This window comes from Plectropomus leopardus, chromosome 20 (assembly GCF_008729295.1).
Source record: "Plectropomus leopardus isolate mb chromosome 20, YSFRI_Pleo_2.0, whole genome shotgun sequence".
In the NCBI taxonomy this organism is placed as follows: domain Eukaryota; kingdom Metazoa; phylum Chordata; class Actinopteri; order Perciformes; family Serranidae; genus Plectropomus; species Plectropomus leopardus.
In genome coordinates, this window is record NC_056482.1 from 6980328 (window position 1) to 7004978 (window position 24651).

The 24651-nt window shown below is 40.5% G+C and overlaps 1 protein-coding gene across 3 annotated transcripts in view; it reads right to left on the reverse strand.

The window, feature by feature from the left end:
• Positions 1 to 24651, reverse strand: part of fibcd1b (fibrinogen C domain containing 1b) — a 147132-nt gene that overhangs the window by 22160 nt on the left and 100321 nt on the right. For all 3 annotated transcript variants that reach the window (XM_042509842.1, XM_042509841.1, XM_042509840.1), the window contains one exon: positions 23712 to 23808. In XM_042509842.1, coding sequence (XP_042365776.1) covers positions 23712 to 23808 — 97 coding nt within the window. The remainder of the gene's footprint in view (positions 1 to 23711; positions 23809 to 24651) is intronic.

The following is a 24651-nucleotide window of genomic DNA, read 5'->3' on the forward strand; positions in this document are numbered from 1 at the left end:
ACCAATCTGGACCCAAATGCGCATAAATAATATGCATAAAAACCCCAAAACAGTAAGAACTGATCCAAAATAGACCACAATTAATCCAAAAAACTGTCGACCCAAAAAGACCAAAATAAAGAGAGAACACAAACAGTGGTAGCAGTATGACATTAATTAACTACCAGCTATGGTTAAAAAAAAAGTAGCAATGCATGTCATTTTTTAGGCGACCAATTGGTGTGCCACTTCAGTTCAGACTGAAATATCTCTGCATGGATTGCCATGGAAATTTGTACAGACATTGCTGGTCTGAGAAGATAAATCTTACTGACTTTGGTGGTCCTCTGACTTTTTGTCCCCAAGGTTGACATTTGTGGTACTGGGTAAAATTTCTTGACAACTATTGGATTGATTGCTATGAAAGTTTGTGCACAAAATCATGTTGCCCTCAGGATGAATTATAAAAAGTTTGGTAACCCTAGGACTTTTTATCTAGAGCTATCAACAGCTCCAAACTTTAGCCTATGACCAAATACATGTAAAACTTATGACTTTCCCATCAGTCTCAGTTGTCTGTTGTATGTCATTTGCTAATGGCTAAATGGGGGGGGGCACTCATTGCCCCAGGCCCCTATGGGAGGGGGGCACAAGAAAAGTTTGAAATGAAAAGCTTTGCTTGCATTTTTTATTTCTAAGTAAACTGACACAAAACTGTATTCAAATTGGCTGATTGAGGGACTGAAACACTAAACTTTGAATAAAAAAGGCTCCTCTCACACCTTAAAGGCACACAGCTATCTATCGTGACATCAGACCCCCTTCTTAAAGCACCAAATTAATAATGGAAATTATCAAAAAAATGAACACTTGAACAGACATCAGCATGATAAAAACTACCTAACTGATACAAACAATCTTTGGGAAATAATTTACCTGACATGTACTTTGATGTTTTAGTTTGGCCCTTGTCCTATCTGCCATCATGTTAGGGGCAAGGGTTTTGACCCTCTGCCAATCCATAAAGAGAAACAGTAAAAGCCTCTACCATATTCCTTTTAATCTTCCCTGATGGGAAGAGTCATTGAAGGTGTAAAATGGTAAAAATGTGAAATGCATTAAAAGGATTGCTGAGCAGCAAATCTAACTGAGCAGAGAGAATGTGAAGTGTGAGAAAGAGAGACACAGAGAGAGGGAGAAAAGGATGACAGCATCGACATTGTGCAAGGCATGATGAGCATGGAGTAGAACATAGAAACAGCGCAAAGACTTTGATCACGGGCACATGACACCATTAAAGCTGGGCAAGGACAGTGTGATGGTCTTGCTAAGCCCCTCCTCCTATTCCAGGGTCAAAGTAATGAGGGGCTTGAGAGACAGAGAGAGACAGAGAGAGTCTCCGAGGGGATACACATCTTCAAACCCTTTGGCATTGTTTGCCTGTAATGAGGTTGCTGAGAGTTCAGCGCTAATTAAGCGTCATCAGGATTCTCTGACTTTCTTTAAAAAGTCATGACACTCTACTTCAAATATTAATATGATCAACAGAAACGCTTTATCTGACCAGTTAGTTTACTAAACATATCATTTTGACATTCTGACATTTAGAATGAAATGAGAATGAAATAAAAGCCAGGTTGCAGTATTTAAAAAGAGGAAAAAGACATTGGATAATAGCATGGCCTAAGGAACAACAGTGTTATGGGTACACAAATGTTCCCAAGACTGTGCTCAAGCGTGGAATGAGGATAAAATGCTCATCATGAGCTTCCCAAAGAGGTAGTAACACTTACAATGTTAAATTGCACTGGGGTAAGAGAAGTCTGACAAACATGCTTTTGACTGTGACCTCGCCTTACCCCTGTGCTCATGTTAGCGCAGAGGAGTTGAGACAGCCTTAGAAATGATGAATTGTTAAATTATGTTGTTCTTCTGTTGTCTAATGTCTGACCAAGCATGAACAATGTGGCAAAGCACTGAAAAAGTGATGTGTATCTGTTAATTAAAGGCCCTTGAAAGGACTTCTTTGCTAATTTTCAACCAGCTCTATGTTGCTCAATGTAAGGAGTGTGTACAGATGAATGGATTTAAGACACCCCCATGCTGACAACTTCCCAAACTCCATGCCCATGCGCCAACCAAAAACTGGCACAAAATGGCACTTTTTGCCTCACCTGACAATCTTTTTTTCAAGACACAAGCATGAAGTTGCTTCTAAAGTCAGAGGACAAATTGTTCATCTGCACAAACTCGCCACACCACAGTTACACAGAGCTGGTTGAAAATCTGCAAAGTTTCCACCTGACAGGTATACCATGCAGGATTTTCCTAAAAGAACATTGTACAGACTCAAACAAAAGTACTCGCTCTCAATCATCACTTATGACCAACTAAAAGTGTGTAATTATCTCCAGAGACTCAGCCCAATGCGTGTATTTTGGGACTTTCCTGGGCACAATGCACAGGGATTTCATAAAATGGTAGCAAACAGGTGCCAGATTGTAAGCAGCACATATCTAAGAGAAGCTACAAAAATTGTGAAAACAGCCCTGAAAAAACACAATTACACTGAGGCAAAATGCCAGGTGGACAAAGCTTGTTCCACTCTCACTTTTACCGTCAATATTGTTTACAAAGTGTAACCGACAATTCCTTTATAGTATACCTTTAAGAAATCCCAGATGAGTGATGAAATGGATCATTAAGTGAAACAATATAGAAAGGGAATTATGTGGCGAGAAGCTGGGTCTTTGACATAAGGACTTTTCTGCCACTGTCATTGGGAGATCTGTTCAATCATTCTTCAATCAAATTTTCAATCACCCCATCTGTGCTCGTTCAACATTCTTTTATGAGAAGATTCTGCTCATAAACTTTAACATCTTCAGGAAAATAAAATCCCTTCGCCTTTTAAAGAGCCTTTTCTCCAGCATGAGAACAAACCAGACTTTGGGGCTTGCACAAGTAGAGAGATGTAGGAATATACCTGTAGGCTGGTGATGAGAGGCATCAAATAAAGTACCCGGGCCTTGTGGAGAGGGCTTCGAATTGCTCTGGTCCTCATACATATCGAAATTACTGGCAGAATTGCTGCAAATTGCAGCTATCTCCACTCCAGCAGTGCAATCTAGTGCAGATGGAGTGTCTGCCAGGCTAGAGCCACACCAATCAGAGACAGCATACCCTCCTGAAGGAAACAGGGGCTGAGCCGAGGGCTGAGGCATCATTGTGTCAGCATCAGGGCCTGATTGGCAAGACCTCAGCTGGCTGGCTGACTGGATCCCTGGACAGCCAGCATCAGTGTGTCAGACTGACTGAGGAGGAATCACACTGCTGAATAATTGAGTGGATATGAATGCAGTATTGGAGGAGCTTTAACTGAAAACACTTACATGTGTTCTAAATAATTGATTGCAGGGGATTCAAGTCCTGGGAGGTATTGTAGTTGATATTTCTCTTTGTCCTGCAGGATATGGTATCATATCATATGTTCTTGTATTCCCTGGCAGCTGAGTTGGACTCTCGTCTAAATAAGTTCCCCTGACATATTTTGATTTGCACTCTGGAGCTGGTACTTTAATCAGCATATTAGGTGCATTTGAAGGTTCAGGATTTACGGGAATATAATGGCCGAAATAAAATATATTAAAATAAATTTTTATTTTTTCTTATGTGTATTATCAACTGAAATTAAGAATCATTCAGTTGTCGTTGCCTTAGAATGAGATCTTTATATGACCATGTTTCTACAATACCACTCGCTTTTTTACTTCAGCCAACGTAGTTAGCGGCCCATCCAGGGCAAGCAGTCTTGGTAAAACATTATTTTCTAACATAAAACTGCACTGTTCTATGTTTTTACTGACTTAAATCACATGGTCCAATTATTTTTGGAGTGGTGGAGACAGTGATAATTTGAAATTCTGGATCTTAAGCTATCACAGAAAAAAGTTGAGCACACTTTAACAGGTGTTGGGCTAGAGGCCCGTCTGTGACAAGGTGAACAGCATTGGAGAAACACTTGTAACGTGAGACTGCTTAATTTAGGGTTTTTACCAGTTTAAATCACCTGGTCCATTTGTTTCAAAGATGAAGATACTCCGGGTGATAATTCAGCTCCTGGTTAAAACCTCCTGAATAATGAACGCTGAAGGAATTCTAATTAGGAGAAGTTTCAGCTCATTGCAATCTGCAGTCCTCATCACTAGATGCCACAAAATCTCCCCAAATCTTACACACTGGACCTTTAATGCATATGCTCACATGTAATTGCATCTAAATTCTATAAACTGTGGTAGTTAGTGTGTGTGTTGTGGATACATGTAACACAGCATGGAGAAAATCACATTTCACAGAACTTTTGACCAAATACTATATTGATTTCAATATTGTGATAATCATTGTGGTGCTGACTATTGGTACTTTCTGGAAATATTTTCACAATAACATTTTTGACAAATAATCTCTCATGCAGAAATAATAACTTAGTGGGAAAAACTCTATTGTTGCTTTGCAAATACAACAGCTAAACTCTCTAGTAAGATCCGAAAATTAAATCACTTCACTAACTTATGCAGAGAGATATTATGTTTTGATGTTTGTAGGGAAAAATGATCAGTCATAAATATGATTATGAATTGGTTCAGTGAGAAGCGGGAGGCTACAATGACAATGCATAACACCCACTCACCCACACTGAGAGACACTTGTCACTGACCTCAGAGAGACATCATTTATCTTCTATATGCATTGATAATGCAGAGCATTATACTTTTCTTAGAATTTTGCTAACTAATAACTAAGTAGTCAGGGACAAATGCAATACAGAAATTTCATGAAACCCTTTTCATGTGGAGTCAGTTATTATTGCAATTGTATGAACAACTCACTGTCATAGTGAGGAATTAAACACAGTGTTAGCAAACTGCTGTGGTTGTACTACCCCATGAAATGGTTTTCTGGGTTATAATTATCTGTGGGTACGGCTGGAGGGAAATCTGCAGGGTAGAGAGCCAACAGGCAGTATGAGCCACATGGGTACAGTGCGTGGGCACACAGCAACTGTAAAGAGCTGCACAAGGCACTAAAAAAACAATTGTTTCCCTGATGTTAGGGTCATCTCTAGGTGATCACAATAAGCATTGTTTTGCTTTAGTGCAATATGTTGTAATTTTGTTGTGAAAGGTTCGATGCATTATGGAATGATACTAAAAAAAGGGGCATTTTTCACAGTGGCTGCATGTTGGATTATAGATATAGTATAATTGTGGACTGAGCAGGGAAATACAATGAATACATTATAGTCCTGGCTGTAAAATGAAGTGGCTTGGACAATAATTTGTCAGTGCAACTGTTGGCAGTATGCACAGAATTCTCCAAGTCAATTAAATGATGTACTTAGTGTTTCGCCAAAATAATGACTGATTTACTGTCATGCTAATTTTTATGTTGACTGAATTTGAGAAGACAAGTTGAGTCCTCACAAAATAACCACCTCTATAATGCAGTCAACTTAAATTTTAAGGCAGCTCAGACACTAGCTTTTTGTAGTTAAAACAATTGGTTTCTTTTTACACTGACAAATAGTCTTCAAAACACACTGTAAAAAAGGTTTTATTTTAACTTTGAAAGTAAATGTCCAGGCTGCCCTAATATTTGAAGTTGACTGAATGTGAGAAGATAAGCTGAATCATCGTAAAATTGCCTCAGCTTTTCTTCTCAAATTCAGACAACTTAAAATGTAAAGGCAGCCTGGACACTAACTTTGTAAGTAAAAATACACACTTTGTTCCAACAGTGGAAACATTTCTTGTGAAAAATATTTGATTTTGGTACGAGCTGTCTCTTTAAAGCACAACCAAGCGCCATAAGGCATGGCCTTAAATTGAACAATGGACAAACGACAACTAACATTGTGAGAGCCAGTTAAAAAGCCCAATAATTCTTTCAATGTGGTCATGGGGACTATTGTGAGGCGCAGACAGAATTAAAGGTTTTAACAGCAATGTGATAGGATGGGAAACAATGGAAGCGACACACAGGGATGGATGGTGAGCACCTGGCGGAATAATGAGGCTATTTATTCCCCCTAACGGGAATGGAGGGAGTTCAGGGGAGACTGTGTCGAGCCTCGTGGAGAGTTTCTGTGAGCTGTGACCTTCCTGCAAGGTAGCAGCCTTTACTGACTCTACACCAAATCAGCCCCTTATGCACATTGTGGCTGTGCATGTATATAAGCTTGTGCATACTTGGACTTGGTGAATGTATCTTATACAAAAGTCCTAGCAGGAATATCCATTCATGCAGTTTTGTAATTGAAAAATACCATTTATGAAGTCCTAAAAAATATGCGGTAGTTTCATAAACTTGTTATGAATGAAAATATAGAATATACCTATTACCATATTTCCGCTTCTCTTCCTTCCTAACAACCTATTGGATTTTTTTCCCTACCTAAACACCACTTCTCCCTCTCTTACGCCATCTTAAGCACTAACAAATCCTTGCTAAAGTTGCACATCTATTTCCTTCCAGTTTCCAGCGACCTCACCAATTTTTCTGCACTCATCATCTCTCCCACTTTTTCAGCTGTCCTCTCTGTCTAACAGTCTTTATGTCTCGATATATAATGCATTTCCACAAGCCGTACGGACATTGGCAAGCTGTGCGGATGCCTTTAAATGAGGCAGGAGCATCACCCATCTATTAGAGACTGGAGTAATAAATCTCCCAGAGAACAATCGATGAGCACTCCATCCCCCTCTTTTCACTAACCTGTAAGGGCTGAGAGGCCTGACCCTTGACCTCGCTGCTGCTGTCAGTGATGCCGCTGCCAAGCTGGGAGAAGACGCAGCAACACATGATTGGAGCACTTGGCAGATTTTCACAGATAAACCATTGACAGGGTCAAGGCTTGTCCGGCACAATTGTTTTAGCAGCGTGCTGTTACTCCTCTATCTCTTGGAACAGATATGCTTTCAGAGTAATCAGTGCCGCTGTCTGGCACGGACACCTCTGAAGGTTTGTGACGCAATTCCATCTTCGACTTCAGGTTTATGACAGGTGAAGAAGAGGGGGGAAGCTTATGAATGGTCCCAATGAGTATGATCAAATGTTTATTCAAACCCTTCTCCCTTCCTCTCCTGGCTATGCCGACCTTCTTATTTCAACTGCACAAAATTTAAGTGTCCACAGACGGGATAATTGAAAAAAAAAGAAAAAAAGAAAAAAAGGAACTCAAAGAAAGGCGAAATGGGCCGTCATTCTCACAGGAATTGTGATGTTCTTTGATTTGTGCTCTCTTTTGTAGATACAGTCCTCTTTAGATTTCTCCGCTGCGTGACAAGAGTACAAATACAAGCCTCAGGATGCTGCATTGTGGTGGAGGCAAGCTGCGAAGGATAAATGTGTGTAAGGACGTGTTTATGCATGTGTCCCTGGGAAAGAAAAAGATTAGGAGGAATGGGGAAAGAAATAAAGAAATAGCTGCATAAGGTAAACATGTGGAGTGACTGTTCAGTACGTCTACATTGCTACATTTAAATGTATGAATCAGGAGACGCTCTTGCTGTTCTCGGATGCTGGCGAGTGGCGTGTCTGTAAATGCCTTGTTCTGTTTAGGTGCTGTTTGTCCTTAAGAGCCCTTCATAATAGGGAATGTGGTTGTGTGCCGTGCAGTGTGGTCGAAGTCAAACAAGAATCAACAGCCTTGACATTGGTGGCTTGAAGAACCTCTAGCAATGGCAGCAAAATGGCTGCATTATTCTGATTTTTTTTGATGGTTCATATGGTTCAACAACACAAGGCTGGAACTCTTCAATGCCCTGCTTCTCTTTTTCTCACGATTCAACAGAAAAACATTAATCAACAGAGTACATTTGCATCTATGCAGAGAACATTATATTGATAAAAGAATAAATGTGCTCTTTTAGAAGTAGTGTGTAACATTTAGTGGCATCTAGCAGTGAGGACTGCAACCTGCAACCAGCTGAAACTTCTGAAACGTGCCATGTGTGAACTCCTGGTTAGGATTCTTCCAGTGTTCAGTGCGGAGATTTTTACTGGTAGCCATATTATTCGCTATCTGTCCAAAAACAAACCATGTGATTAAAACCAGTAAAATACTGTAGGAAAGAAAGCAGCTTCACTTTGTAAATCAGAGTTTTTCCAATTCTGTCTCGCTTGTCACAAATGGACAAATAGCTCAGCACCTGCTAATATGTGCTCACTTTCTTTCTCTGGTAACTCAGGATCCAGGAGGTTTTTACTAAGAGCCGAATTACACACAGAAGTTTTACTCCCTAAAACAAACAGAGCTGGTGATTTAAACTTGTAAAAACACACCAAAAAAAGCAGTTTAAAAGTAAAAATCTGTGTTTTTCCAAAGCAAGCCCAGCACCTGATCCTGCCTGCTCACCTATTTTCTCTAATAACTAAAGTTCAAAACCTTCAGGAGGTTTTCACTGAGAGCTGGATTGTCTACAGAGGTCTCTCACTATTTATAACAAATGGACCCTGCGATTTAAACATGTAGAAATATAAAATAAAGCATCACGATAAAAAAAACAGGGCTTTTCTGTCATTCTTCGACATTCCCTGATGGACTGCTAGCCAAGCACTCATTTTTTTTCTAATAACTTAAGCCAAACAGAGCAGATTATCTGCAGAGGTCTCTTCCTCTCCAAAACAAATTGACCCAGTGATTTAAACTGGTAAAAAACCTGAATAAAGTAATTTCACGTGAAAAATCAGTGTGTTTCAGTGTGCTCACCTTTGTTCTCTGATAACTTCAGAGCCAGACTTTCAGGAGGTTTTTGCGGGGGAGCTGAATTATCTGCAGGAGCTCTCCCAGGTGGATTTAAACTGATAAAAACCTTGACTAGAGCGGTTTTACATGTTTTTTTCAATGCTATTTGGCTTGTTGTGAAGGGGCTGCTAACTACAATAGCCAATGCAAAAACTTGAATGGCTCTATTTAGAGAGTTTGACCCCTCTGGGCTACCAAGCAGCAACCTCCAGGACTGAAAAATTAAACCAACATGGATGTGCTAAAAACAACACAAACAAACATGTTTACAACCTGGTACAAAAAACAATTTTGGTCTCTATAGCTAATTTCTCCTGTTCATGACAACTGTAGGGAGGGAACTTTTATTCAACTGACTGGTTACATTTTGTCAAGGCTTAAAGCAACGCATTATTAAGGGCAGGACTGTTGATAGTGTCCTTGGCTTCACAATCAGAACCATGCCTTGCTGTTCCGTAGAGCCAGCACTGAAATATTGTCACCTCTAGCTCTAAATAACTAAAATGGCGATGGCCAAACTGCCAAACTTGAGGCTTCAGAATAGTCAACAAACCAATGAGTGATGTCCATGAGCCCTTTATTTTCACAGTCAATCTGGGATACTGTAGAAAAATTGAGGTGCAACATGGTGAACTCCATGGATGAGCACCCACCTCCTATCTACTGTAGCTACAATGACTCATTCTAAGGTAACAAAAATACTATGATTCTTTTTTTTTCCAGGTGATTTTACACAACAGAAAACATTTTATAGTATATTCCATTTCTACCAATATATCCCTCTAAATCTTTCACACTGGACCTTGAAGCATTTTCTTTTCATCACATCTATTCTTTTGGCCCTATTGTATGTGTGTACGGACAGCATGTTCTCTCCAGACTGAAGATGAATGGGCTCCCCTGCTGTGTGTGGCTCCTCTGCTTCTCTAAGCTCTGAGTAGTTCTACAGGCTGGGAGTTAATTGCCACAGACTCTGTGCTGTTTCACACTGATCTGAGAAACATGGGTAAATTTCCTTCCAGAAAAAGGAGACAAAGATACCAAGGATGGGAGAGAGATGAAGGGAATTAAAGTCAGACATTTTTTGGCAATTACACAGTATACCTATTGGTTTACCATGTGTATTTGTGTCAGTGCAGATGGGCGTGGGTGTGTTTGTCGCTGTATTTCATGGTGTCTCTTCCATTATTGTTACTCAGTGAGCATCAGTGAAGATGTGGTTAAATTTTTTTTTGTGTACGCTTTGCTTTAACGTTTCCTGACAATTTCTATACACTGATTTCTCTCCTCTTTGACTCCTCTGACTACCCTTACGATGTGAAGTGGACCTCTCTCGCTGAGGACTGAAACAGACAGCCAAGTCCGTCAAACGCCCATCTCCAAATTATAGTCATCCCCCCGCCTGGCTCCCATCTGCACCCTCACTTTGGCATAAACACACACAAAACACGACAAATGTCTTATTCTTTGTAGCTCACCTCCCTATAATCACAAGAGCTTACAATACTCAGGTCGGGTTAAGAGCTCAATTACAGCACTCATGCATGCCCCACTCATTAAAGGTGAGCGGTATGTAAAGTGGTTAGCACCGCAATTTTCTGCAGAATTTTGTGCAATTTCACTGACAGGCGGGAGAAAAGACTGTTGAGGAGGAAAACAAGGGTTTGCTTTTCTATTTCTTCTCAGTGGCAGCTGTAAGTGTATCTTTAATGAGGCAGTGAGCCGAGGAGCGTTAGATCACGGCGAGGCACTCGTCAGATAGAGGACAACTTCCAGGCACAGCAGTCAAGACACATGGGTCTTATTACACTGTTCCCTCTCTCATACTGCTGGGAACCATCACAAAAAAAGATGATGATATGACATGCTCTGAGCATCCTTGGTAAAAAGAGAATCACTAAATACTTGAAGGGAAAAATGATGCTGTCATATATTGTTAGGTGCTGAAATGTTATAATAGAGAAATAATGTCAGTTGCTTTAGTTAGTTTATGTTACATTTTTATATTACTATGTAGCGGATTCATTAAACTTTAAATATCACAATGCTGTGTTAAACATGTGGTTAAGTTTAGGCACAAAAAACACTTGGTCATGGTTAGGGGTTAAGGGTTAGGGGTTGTGCCACTTTCCCAGCATGAAACGCAGCAATGTCTCGACAGAAAACAACACCTTTTTGCTGCATAATCCTGCCAGGACACGCAGCATTGTATTAAAAAAAAAAAACAACAACTTTTTCAACACTTTCCCTGCAGAAAATGCAGCAATGTCTTAGTGAAAATCAACCGCTTTTTGTCGCATTATCCCTAGGTAAAAAAAAAAATATTCTTGGCATTATTTTGGCAGGAAAAACAGAAATGTCTGGCCAAAAAATGACCACTTTTCGCCAAACCATCCTGGTAGGAATGCAAGAATGTCAGAGGGAAGACAACTGCTTTTCTTGTCACTGTTTTGGCAGGAATGGCAGCAATGTCTCGGTAAACAACCACTTTTGCTTGCACTATCACGCTAGGAAACGCATCAATGTCTCTGTAAAAAACAACCATTGCTCTGCACTATCCTGACAGGAAATGCAGTGATGGTAGTCTTGGTATAAAAACAACCACTTTTCATGGCACTATCCTTGGTAGTAAAACTCGCTAAAAACCCCCAACATGTTTGCTACATTAGAAACCACTGGAAAAATGGCAATGACTCACTAAAACCCAGTCAGTTTGATGGTCTAAAACAGTTTTCTACAGCTTCACAGTTGTCTCATCTAGGTGACCTGCCATCCACCTTCCCCTCCACCTACCCTCTGATGACAAAATCTGCTCATATATCATGTACTGTAACTTTAGAAATGATGATGTGATATAATGAAACATGCAAGTGTAACTTATTCATTGTTTGCAGAAACGTACAAAGGCAACAGACTGAGCTGAACACATATAGGGTTACGTAAACTGTAAATACAGACTCTGGTCTCGTATTGTACATACAGGAAGTATGAGTGCAAAAGGGGTCTAAATAAATAATAACATGTAATCAATAATGTGACTGTGCTGTGTTTTGTAGGCAGCTGTAAGCGTAGAACAATGGCTTAGTGCTGCAAAGCAAGTTGGGTGTTATGTGCAGAGTGGATGGTACCGCACAGCTATTGAGCAGATATTGTTATGAGACATCATGTGGCTGAGTTATCTGTTCATTACTGTAAAAACACCTGGAAAGAAATTGTGTTGGTGCCTGTTTGTTTCAGTGCACGGTGATGTGAATTAGTGGAGCTGCAACAGAAACACGAGCAGATCTGTTTACCCAGTCATCATTATGAGCGCTGGATGAAAGTCCATACATGGAAATATGAGAGCATCCAAACATGGCACCAAATGGAGTTTCGGCTCAGTTTCTCTGTTGTTCACCTCGCTTTCCCTTGCTCATTCCGTACAGAAGTTATGCATTTGGATTCATACATTTTGTGCAGACATCAGTAAGCCTAAGCCAAATCTGATCTGAAACAATAACACTGCCACTGCTGTTCTGAAGTCTCACATTAGAGCATCTGGTTTGCCTCTCACGCTATGGGAAATGACAAACTGTCAGAGAAACAAGGACACAGTCCATAACATTTTTATCCACTTTTTGTCCCTATTGCCTCAGGCTAAAATTTTTTTTTAAAAAAGAAATTTAATTAGGCTTATTCTCAGTTCACGTCTCCTACAGCTGGCTTATTAAACAGTTGAGTAACTGTATTAGCATTTTTTGTTTTTAGATTAAAAAACAATCCATAATGGCTACACTTGGATTATGTTTCCCACAGTAGAGTACAGACAGATTTTCAACAGAATATATAGGAATGTGGGCGACAAAAATCAGGATCACATGAACTTGCCAGCAGGTTGGAGTTTAATAAGTCCAGGCAAGGGTTAAGGGGGTCTGCAAAACTTTTGCTGACTCAGGTGGTGTACAAGTCCTTGAGGGCAGGCAGGTTGGTGCCAATGATCATTTCATCAGTTTGGACCATCTGCTTTGGCCTGTTGTTTTCCTATTTTGTGGCCAAACCAAAGTGCACAGCCAAAACACCCAACCTAAGTGTGTGTAATTAAAGTAACTGCAACTTTCAGCTGGCATAGGAAGAATACTCTAGTCTGGGCCTTTTCACAAAGCTTGGTGTAAATCTGAAAACTTCCCTGGCATCCTTGATGTGAGTATGGTGAGGGAGGTGGTGTGCGGAGTGGAGTGTCAGATAAGGGTATCCCAGGTAGCCAAAAGTACCTGGCCCAGGATTGGCCCAGCATTGGCCCAAACTTGGTGCACTGGAAGAAATAAATTGGGCTGCGTCCTCTTGGCCAACTCAGCTTAGACTCGGAATAAATGATGCCCCGGAATTGGGCCAAATAAAGTGACCCCATACTGGCTGCCGACACTGCTTCCACTGGGCCGTTATTAAAACTGACCTGGCCTAACTTGGCATGCCAGGAGAAATAAATTGGGTCGTATCTGGTTGCCAAACTAGGCTGAGACGTGAGATGTCTGACGCGCAAGAAGTGAGTGAAATAGACTGGCCTGATTTGGGCTGCTGACACTGCCATCCCTTGACTGTTATCAAGAATGACCTGGTCGTGGCGCCCACTTGCTTATACCTGGCAGAGCAGGCGCCCCATGTTCAAAGGCTGTACTAACTGTAACTGTACTGTCTAACAAAGGCCAACAATGTCTAAAAAAAAACTTTAAAAAAGACCTGGCAAAGCACTGGCCCAAACTCACTGGAAGAAATTAGTTTGACCACATTGTTTGCTGAACTTGAGAGATTGAACATAGATAATGCTCATAAAATGGGCCAAATAAACTGACCCGATTAAGTCTGCTGACACTGGACCATTATCAAAAATTACCTTGCCCAGCACTGGCCCAAACTCAGCATGCTAGAAGAAATAAATTGGGCTGCATCCAGTTGCCCAACAAGGCTGCAATTCGGGATGAATGATGCTCCAGAATCAGGCAATCAAATAAGCCTGATTCTAGCTGCTGACATTGCCATCAGTGGGCCATTATCAAATATGACCTGACCCAGCATTGGCCCAAAAAAGCATGCCAAAGAAGAAAGTCAGCCCACATGCTTGACTCGGCTCAGACTCAGGATGGATAACACCCCAGAATCAGCCACATAAACTGGCCCGATTCCGGCTGCCAACACTGCCATCACTGGGCTGTGTTCAAGTCTCCCCATTTTCTCCTGTTGCTCTCTATCCTCCAGGAAGCTGGTGATTCACTGGTAGAAGTCCATTACTGCTTTTGAGTTAAGTGAGTGCGTTTTCAGCCGAGGAGTTCCAGGACAAGAACAAAGATCCTTGCATGCGGTAACTCTCCATTAAAGATGTTTCAGTGTAGCGTGCAGTGCCATAATGACTGCTTCATTAACCAACGTGTTTGCCTGGTAGGCAAACTGCAGGGAATCCAGCAGGGGGCCTGTGATGTGCTTCAGGTGGGCCAAAGCTAGTTTTTCAAAGAACTTTTGTGATCACAGATGTGAAGAAAATCATGCCTGTAGTCATTGTTCCCGTCATGCAAGCTTTATGGGGAGAACACGAGCATTTGAAACAGGAGGGACGCAAGTTGAGTGATCTGCTTAAGATCTGTGTGAAGACAGGAGCCAGTTGGTCACCACAGGCCATCAGAAAGAAGTGTTAGACGCCATCTGGGCCTAGGGCTTTCCCCGTCTTTTGTCTGTGAAGTTGCAAGACATGCAGGTTGGATGGCAGAAGAGAAGGGTGATGGGAAATCAATTGGAATTTTAGGCTGTGGAGTAAAGGGGTTGAGGCTTTGTTTTTTAGCTTTTCAGTGTTGCCTCTTTCCTCTGCTTTCAATTTCTTTGCCACTGCTCTGGCAGGGGTGTGTCTGGCGGGTGGCCTAAGGTGGCACGGGCCATCCCTGTAATCTGATCGTCCCCCCAAGGTGGCACCCCTTTATGATTGGCTATCTGCCCAGTCAGTTTGAACTGTTTGAAAAGTAAACTGAATTTTTGTTTACAGGTAAAATTCAGCATTAAACCTGAGAGCCAGTAATGTGCCACAGCAGTGTCTAATCATGTAATTTCACAGATAAACTGATACAACTGTTAAAAGGTATGTTCAAGCAGTTATTTTTGGACACTTAAAATTTGTCTGCTCTTTATACTTGCTATTTACTTTCGGAGGAACCATTTATTTAATCAAATATGGACGCTTTATTTTACATTTGTGCGGTGTCACTGTGTTGTAATTGGTAGGTCATACTAAACTATAAAAAGGAATGTAAGTCACTGCAACGTTAGTAACTGTAAATTACCGCTATTCCAACACATTTTCCCGCAGCAGTGTTTGTACCTCCTGCCGCCCCTGCATAAGTCAGTTTCCCACTCGGGCCCCCCAGTAAAAAGTCTGGACATGTCACTGAGCTTGGGACCTCACTGTTGGCCTGACAAAGCTGCCTGAATTTGGCAATAAAACTGTTTTAATTGCTTTATTTTAAGCAAATTTTGGTGAACATGTGTTCAGTCCATCTGCACTGACACCTAACAGTATTGCAGTTATATCAGCTCATCTTTCAACAATATCTACCACAGGCTTTCAGATTTTGTAGAAGATGAGTGATCAGAGGGCCCAAAAGCTGCATGAGGGCCACAAAAGTAAGCATCCTTTAATACAGTGTGACAGTGTGTTTTTATTCCTGGTGGGATGCTTAATATACTTTCCATATTTGTGCAGTTCATGGCTGAGGTTTTGTCAAAATCCCCCCAGAATAATGAGATGGGACTCTGGGTGTTCTTGCTCCATACTGGTTATCTGGTTAGCCAAGCATTGCGGCGCCTCGCTCACACAGGCTCGAGGCGGGATGTAAACACTGGCCAGAATAAAGGAGGAAAACTCCTGTGGTGAATAAAACGGCTTACGGTTAATGAAAGGAGCTTGAAGGTGAGGGCAACAGATTTTCTTTAGCACCGTGACATCAATACACCAACCGTCCCTGATATAAAAGCAGATTCTGCCTCCCCTAATTTTCCCTGATACACCGGCTCTGATGTGAGGTCCAGTCTTCAGAGTGGAAAAACAGGCAGATATAATGCGATGTCCTGGGTGGATTCACCTCGCCAGGTTTACGTGACTCAAAGTGCAACAGAGAGGGAGCGGTGCTTGCTGTAACAGTTTGTCTATCTTATTGCCCAGAGAGCAAAGAGTCATCAGACGTGCACTCGTGAGCAGACTCTGAAAACACCATCTCTGGAGCTTTAGCAGTACTATCATGTTTTCTCTGCTGCTGCTCAAACAAGAACAGCAATAAAACTTGCTATGTGAGAGAAAAATTAATATCAGAATGATAAGGTTTTTTCCCTTAATGCTTCAAAAATTAGAGTGCAGTGTCTGTTGCTCATTTTGCTGAAAAAAAGATGAGGAAATTGACTTTACCTCTAAGTTTGGGTTTTTCTCTGTTAGATTATTCACACAATTCTTACACATGTATATTGATTACATTTAAAAAATCACTGCAAACTGACTGCAATATGAATAAAATGCAAAAAACTGAGGAGGACAGCATTTTCCCCCCTGTTGCAAGTAAATAAATGGATGACAGGAGTCCAATGCAGCACTTTGTATGACAAAAAAAATCATATTAATTCCTAATATTCAGAGCTACCAGAAAACAAAAATTCAATTTAGAGGTATTGATTAAGCTGTTAATGCTCCACTGATTAACAAAATTAAGTACTGCTGAAGAATATTAAGTTTTTCTGTTTTTCACATAGAAAAGGAAGCAAAAACACTTCTTCGATTTAGAATAAATCTGACTTTAAAACTTGAGTCTTTTAGTTTATTTTAAAGGAACAGGTTAGCCAAAATGTAAATATTTTTTCCTTTTACCTGTTGTTCTATTTATCAATCCAAATTCTAGGTCCTCAAGTGTAGGTCTGCCTCCTCTATGGGGTCCTCAGAGTTATTGCAGGGGTGGTCATCAGTTTTTTATGTTTTTAATCAGGACTGTCTGAATATACACATTAACATAAATCCAACAGTCTCTCAGCAAAGATAAGTTTGTCAATTCATGACCTAACTTGTTTAATTTTGTACAAAACCTTTATTATAGAATAACTTTTACCCAAGTCTCCTAGTACAATCATGTGAGCAATCTAATGCTAATAAAAATGACTTTGCATTCTCCTTTTTTTTCCAGATATCTTTCCACAGCCTACAAACTGCATCACCATGCAGTAGGAGGAATGCATCTATTGCTAGCTCACCTAGCATCACTAAGCAAGAAAAAAAATATGCATTTCGATTTGGAGAGAACCAGCCCTTTAAGTTAATCAGTTAGAGGTTGTGTCTTTGCTGCAGCAGCTGTGTGCTTGATTCTGGCCTCGGCCCACATGTCGCCTCCCCCCTCTCTCCCCCTTTCACACTCAAAACTGTCCTGTCAAATAAAGGCAATAAAAGCCAAAAATATAATCTTAAAGTTAATCAGTTGGACTTATGTTGAAACAATAAGTGTGCAATTCCAAAAGTGCGTCCTCAGGGTTTTTTCTACAGTCATACCTTCATACAGCAGCCAGCATGAGCTAAAACTACCACTAAACTAAGAGCAAAACTTTCAGGCTTCAAAACACTTTGGAAACATTTCTGCTGAATGTCACTCCCCTGATGATGGGTTTCACTAAAAGAGAAGACAAAATGTCACAGGAAATTGGTTGCAGCAACTTTAGGCTGGGATCCAATAATTCTACAATACATACTAGCTAAAGTGACAGCTTTGACTTTTTGTTATAATATTTTGTTTACACAAGTATAAATTATAGCGGCAGTTTAAAGACGAGGAGCCTGGAGAGAGGACATGAATATGACAATAGACAATTTGTCTCTCCCTTTTCTGCTGGATTTAAGTGCTGCTTTCTACACTTATACAGACCGAGGTACGTTATTGTAATAGGCCATCTGGAAAACTAGGTTACTCTCTTTGGGACTGCATTAAACTGTTTCAGGACCTACATTACAGGTAGACAAGTCTACATCAGCCTCAGAGACCAGGTGTCTAATAGATTTGATGGCAACAATGGAATTGCCTTGACCCAGTTTCATCGTCCTTTGGGAGAGATTATTCAGCAATATGTTAGTTTTTACAGTTACACACAGCATGCAGAAATTATAACAGAGCCATAGGCCCGGAATTCGATTTACTGTCTTTTTTGGCATAAACTGTACCCAAACAACTGCAGATGTGTGATGCATGATGTCCTTTAAGTTAAAGGAGAGAACTAGAATTACTCAGAATTACTCACAGCTGTATGCCTCTGCAAACAGTTTACAACCGTGTCTGGGAAAACATGAATGCTACACACACATCTTAAACTAGCAGCACAGAGGATCTATACAATCGGCACAATTTCAAGGTGTACATTTAAGATTAGTTTCACCAATTCAGTATCTAACCAAATGTCTGGAATTTTTGCCATAATGGCGTATGGATTCTTGAGTTATGGTCAAAAACATGTGTGAGGTCACAGTGACCTTGAGCTTTGACCATCAAATTGTAATCAGTTCATTCTTCAGTCCAAGTCGATGTTTGTGTCAAATTTGAAGAAATTCCCTTCAAGCCCTTCCTCAGATACTGTGTTAATAAGAGTGACACATATATAAGGTCATGGTGAACTTTACCTTTGACCACCAAATTCTTATCAGTTCAGCGTTGAGTCTAAGTGGATGTTTGTGCTATATATGGAGAAATTTCTTTACCATTTATATGATATCACATTCACAATAATGAGACAGGTGAGATCAAAGTGACCCTGGCCCTTGAATTATGACCACCAAAATCTGGAGTACATCATTGAGGTCGGGGAGGGCATCTGTGCCAAATGTGAAGAAATTCTCTCAAGGTTATCTTGAGATATCGCATTCAAGAGAATGGCACAGATGGAGGACAAATAGACGGACACACAGTTTGAGAACATAATGCCTCCTGCCAAGGCTATTGCCAGCGCGGAGGCATAAAAATAGGTCCCAAATCAAAGACTCCCGCTTTACATCAAAGCAGGCAACCTTTTGCAAATAAATGAAAACTGCTGTTGCTGACCAAATCATTCCCTTCACCATTAACAACAAATTCAGACTGTCTTAAATCAAAGTGACACCCTACTGTGGCAGTTTTGTAATAAAAATAAGTAAAACAAATCCTTTTCTAAGTGGGAAAGATTATTGCAAGAATTCTCAACAAGAATTGACATCCCAGTTAAATCCATGGGCATTCCAACCAATTGACACCTAAACTGCCAAACTGTCAAATGAAAATATTTCCTGTTTGATTTATCCAGAACAAGTGGTGCTAAAATGAGTTTAGATCAATTATCACCTGCATGTGGTAGCAACCAAAAGTGCCAGAATCTTCTCACAAGTGTGACTGTGTCATCCTGCACACACACAACTCTAGATGAGTGAAGGGGGCCACTTTCAAAAATAACCACTGAATGCACAATATGTTAACTCTGACTGGCTGTCTTACTCTTCAATAAATGTAGCGAAATTTCTAAATTAAATCAGAAACTTGCTGCATATTACGATATTGTGAAATGTACAGATCTTCAGAGATGGAGGGGGGCAATAGTGAGCAATATTTTCTGGTGTTGGTAACTGCAATGAATTTCTTTCTATAGGCTGCAGGCAAGCATGAATCCATTTTTCATTTTTTGCCCTGAGGGTAATCGATGATGGGGGTGACGAGACAACAGCACACCCTGAATGAGCAAGGGTACTCTGAAAGGTTCAAAGTAGCCTGCTGGGCTCATTGAAATTCAGCCTGCTAAATCCTGAGCTTTCCATATTCTCACCATGCTCCTACAGTGTACCATAGGGAGATCTAGCTGGCACTCTAACCACGTTTTTTTTATTAAGGCCTGCACTCTGTAATGGCCTCGGGTCAGCAAAGAGACCTAGATCTCCATTAATTCACATAAACTCTGCAAACGCTACAGTATATACAAGCACTCCTATGTCCAGCAAGGACTCGGAGTGGTGAAGGTGGCGAAGAAATCGAAACCATGCAGATCCACCTAATATTATACAATTAGAGAGCAGCAGACCCAGATGTTTGAGATATGCTGATCTGGGCCTATAGTCCAACTTATTTACATATTGTGAATTACTAATTACTGATGCTCATTACTGATGGACAGGTGCCGGAAATAGTTTTGTGTTAATTTTCTGATCTATAAATTATTTAATTTGTGGGAAATATTAGTTGAACAACACTACCAAACTCATAAAAGAGCAGCTACATAAAAACAATAACTGCGGCTGTGCTACTCTTTGCCTGCAGGTGGCACTAGTGTTAAATTTGGCACAGCTTTGCAGAAATGCTATCTGCAACGCAGTGGCAATTTTCTTTTCTACTATCACCAACATTAAATGTTTTCTTAATCTGATTGTAACAAACGTGAGCCATCAAATCAAACAAATCCTTTACCGTATAGAATATTTGCCCCATCAAGTAACTTCTTTTTTTTTAAATTAATTTTCTCAAAATTCAAGTTTTAATTATTAAAAATGACAAAGTAAATACTGTAATGCATTTCAAATATTCAGTTTTTTAAGTCTGGAGGTAAGAAAGGCATGCAGGGATACTGCCACAGAGGCTTAGCAATGACCTGCTGTGCATGGGGCAGAAGCAATATGTATTCTAGCTACCTAAAGAGAGGTCCCACCTAAACAAGACAAAAAAGGAGAACATTTTCACCACCTTACCTTGCTACCAGATAGCACTTTTCAATGGGAAATTGCTCTTTTCCAAGCCATTAGACCCCATTGACAAAAACAGCAATTTTACCTCTCATCTGAACACAGGAGTGTCTGGTCCACAGCTGCCTTGATCAGTGGTTTGTTTGTGGTACTTTGGTTAATCCAAACCAACTATTAAAAACACTATAGTCACACAATAACACAAACATTTTTTTTGGTAAATAGACTCTGGTTTTGAAGAAAGCATGTAGATAAGTATCACTTTCACTACAGTTACCTGTGGGAAAGGGCTGTGCAATGAAAAAAGTAGTGAAAATATCCTTAATATAGTATACACTTGACTGACAGATGTTTTTTTTAGATAGGACTTTTTTTTGGGTTGCTAAAATACTTTTTTGGTGTTGACCCCAATCCACAGCAGTACATCGCTTAGCTTCCACGTGGTGCTCCTACCTGCCTCTCTAAACTCATGGCATGCTGACCGCCACAGACTGTAGGTAACACACTGATTTTAAATAAGAACCTCATATAACCCTGCTTCAAAAAAGTCTGAACTATCCCTTTAATGTCCACAGTATCACTCCTAAAGTGAATGTGTGTGAGAGCGTTTTAATCAGTAGTGCTGATTAGAGAGTATCTCAGCTGTGGTATGGCACGTCCATAACCTTGACCATGACCAAGTGTGTGTTTTTACAGAAATAGACCTCTTCAAGCTCCACTTACTCCACCAGTCTGATCTCTTACACACTGTGATGAGGGCTTTTAAAGACACATGCAGACGAACCATGGTGATAGCTCATTAACACTGCGGCTCAATCCAAATTTCCTCAGGAAAAAACATTTCTGCAAATGCTTCGCGCTTTTGGGATTGGTGATTTTGTGTAAGCAGACCAGATATGGTGATTAGTAATGCACCCACAAGAACACGAAAAACAGCTTACTATCCCAATATTTTCCCCATGAATGCTGATTGGGCAGTGAACTGTCTTGTTTAATGACAGGTTAGATTGAGTTTATAAGTTGTTTTCACATCACCTTTGTTTGATGTGATGAATCATCACTGGTGGGCATCTGGCCAGCGCTGTAGTGTTGCCACCATCACAGTTTCAGTTTTCAGTTAGGCATGAATCACAGTGCAGTCACAGTATGTAGGACATGTGGTAAGTGGGAGAACAGTAAAGCCCTGAAGGTTCTGGAGTCAGGACTAAAAGAGTGAGTCCTTGAATGATGGCTAATGGTTAAAAAAAAGCAGCACTCAAGTACAGGCCCACCCAAGGTCATGCTCTCAACAACAGCATTTAAAGGTCAAGCGTGTAGGATTCAGGGGGATACATTGGTAGAAATTGAAAATAACACAATAAGTATGACTTTTAGTGTATTATCACCCAGAAATAGGAATTTTTGTGTTTCTGCTACCTTAGGCTAGTGGTCAGTCTTCAATATGCCAAACAGCATAAGAAAAACATTGATTTTATAATGTGCCAGTACTTTATTCAGTGTTTTTAAAGGTTTAAACTACCAAATCCATTTTTTTGGAAAGGAGGGTACCTCTCCAAATAATTCGGCTCCCCATAAAAAAAAACGCCTGAGTATCTTGAGCTTAGGCAATCAGAGAAAAAAAGTGAGAGCACACATCAGCAGGTGCTGGGCTAGAGTCCTGTCTCCAAAATGCCAAACCGCATTGGAAAAACGATGATTTGTAACATGAAACTGTTTTATTCAGTGTTTTCACCCGTTTTAATCACCTGCTTCATTTGTTTTGGAGATTTAGAGACTTCTGTGGATAATTCGGCTTCCAGTTAAAAAATCTTGAACATTGAACACTGAAGGAATCCTATCAGGAGAAGTTCAGTCTGCAATCCTCACGCTGTGCCACGAAATCTTACACACTGGTTCTTTAAAGAACGGAGGTCTCTCACCTATGAAGGACCTCCTTTCACGGTTCTCGCTGGTTTTATTTTTCTGTTGCATGTTAATGGCACTACACAGTTTATCTCTACATGTAGACCATAGGTGTTAAACATAAAATAACAACATAGCATTGAGGCATGGTGGTTGACATTATGTAGTGATTAGACACCCAGAGAGATGCTGATTGGATGTTGCTACAGTTTTCCACTCTGCAGCTGCAGTTGTTTATAGTTAAGTCACATGTCTTGTATCCACCCTCACGTGAGCCTTATTTGGTTGTCAATTATCATGCTTAACAACTGATGTGAGAAACTTTCTTTAATGCTCTGTCTCGTGCTTTCCCGCTACCTGAAGAAATGTCAGGCCAATTAAAAAGAAGCTACAAAGGCCACTGTGATGGAAAGAACTGGCTGTCTATTTCTTTACCCTATCGAGCCTCTATGAGGTGTATTTTTTTTACATGTTAGAGTATGAATGTAAACAAATGTTTGAGGCCACAAGAATGGCCACGACGGAGCTGAAGAGTATCCCTCCAAGACGAAATATTTTGGTACGTTTAATGACAAGTGGTGTGAAGACGAGAGGGAACTTGGCTTCGGAAAAGTTGATAATTTCACAGTTGAATTCATTCTTCGCTGGCATTCTTCTCCCTGTCAAATTTGAGGGGAGGCATGGGCTAATGTGTCACGCTGCCAGCAAGAAATAAAAAGGATTTGGACAAGCACGCTCTGTAAAATACAAATTCGAAGCAGAAGGCGACCGTCGAAAAGCTGCAAGGTTAAAAAAACAATGAAATTATACTGTTGTTGTGTTTGTCAAGTGAGAATAAAAAATATTGTAATTGAATCGCTGGTCTTTTGGCTTGTGTTGTGGTGCTGAACAGACCATGAAGTGCACTTTACGCGTCTTGTAATTCGCTGCGATAGTCTTTGTTGCAGCCACTGAAGTGGCTTTCATTACTGAACTCTTATGATATGAAGGGCCAAAGTCGTCTAATCTCTCGCTGTCTGCCTCTCTTTGGGTGTCTTTTTATCTTGCTCCATGACTGACTGCAAGTGAGTTTCTTTCTTCTTCATGCTTTGAGTTCAAGTACTTCATCTCATAGTGGCTGTCATTGTGTTGTTGATATGGTGATAGTTTTATGGAGTAATCAAGATAATACCACCGAGGTTGTATAAAAATCTACTTTCCATTTGGCTTGGCATGACAAAGCAGGCCACAATCCACATATGCATGAGTCAGACATTTCCAAACACACACACTCACACCTGAGCCACTTACCGAGCCAGTGTTCACCGGTGATCTTGCCAAATCCCTCACGATATGACTCCCATGCTCTGAAGAAGTTGACTGAGCCGTCCTCCCTGCGCTGGATCACCTACACAGCCGAGACAGCGAGACGACAGGTTAGGGAGGTCAGATGAGATTCATCTCGCACAGTGTCTCATCCTCCTCCTGTGATGAGTCATTCCAAGTCCCACAGTTGGTCGCTAAGCTCATCTCGAAACTAAACTAAATGAACTCACAAATGCTCGGCTCTTTCACAAATGAATAATGCAAACGCTCTTCCCTCTAAAAAGGCAATTTGTCGGGAGCTAATAAAAGGAATCCATTAAATCTTGACTGACTTTGACTCAAATCGCTATGGAATCTGCATCCTTAATTGAAATCCCAGGAAAGAGATGATATTCATAAAACAATAATCCTAAATACACGGAGAGATATTTCTCCTCTTCCTCTGTACCATGAATCATGAAATTCTATGAAGCATTGCGTGTGGAGAAATTATGTGGTGGCAACCCTTACAATACGAGAAACAAAGGAAATATTGGCAAATAGCAGATGATAGCTTTGTGTGTGTGTGCATCTGTGTCATCCTACGAAATACGCTATGCATTAAAAATGCTGACATTGTGACATTGTGAAGTGCCAGGTTGAGAATGAACGGAAATTGGAAATCTGCTCCCGAAGAGGAAATGCATGCAGATGGAAAATGCAGCTGGAAGCCTATGTTAGTGTTGAAATGACAAAAGGAAATTCCTTGAGACAGTTTATGTTCAGCGTGACTAATCCCCTAATATACCATAAGGTACCAGATGGCACCAACAGCTATATTTGCTTTTAACATCAATGCAGACAAAGAACAAAATCTTGCAGAGCAACGGCAAAATCTTCATCCTAATCATTTTCATCCTCATAATAGTCTTCATTGTAATCGTCT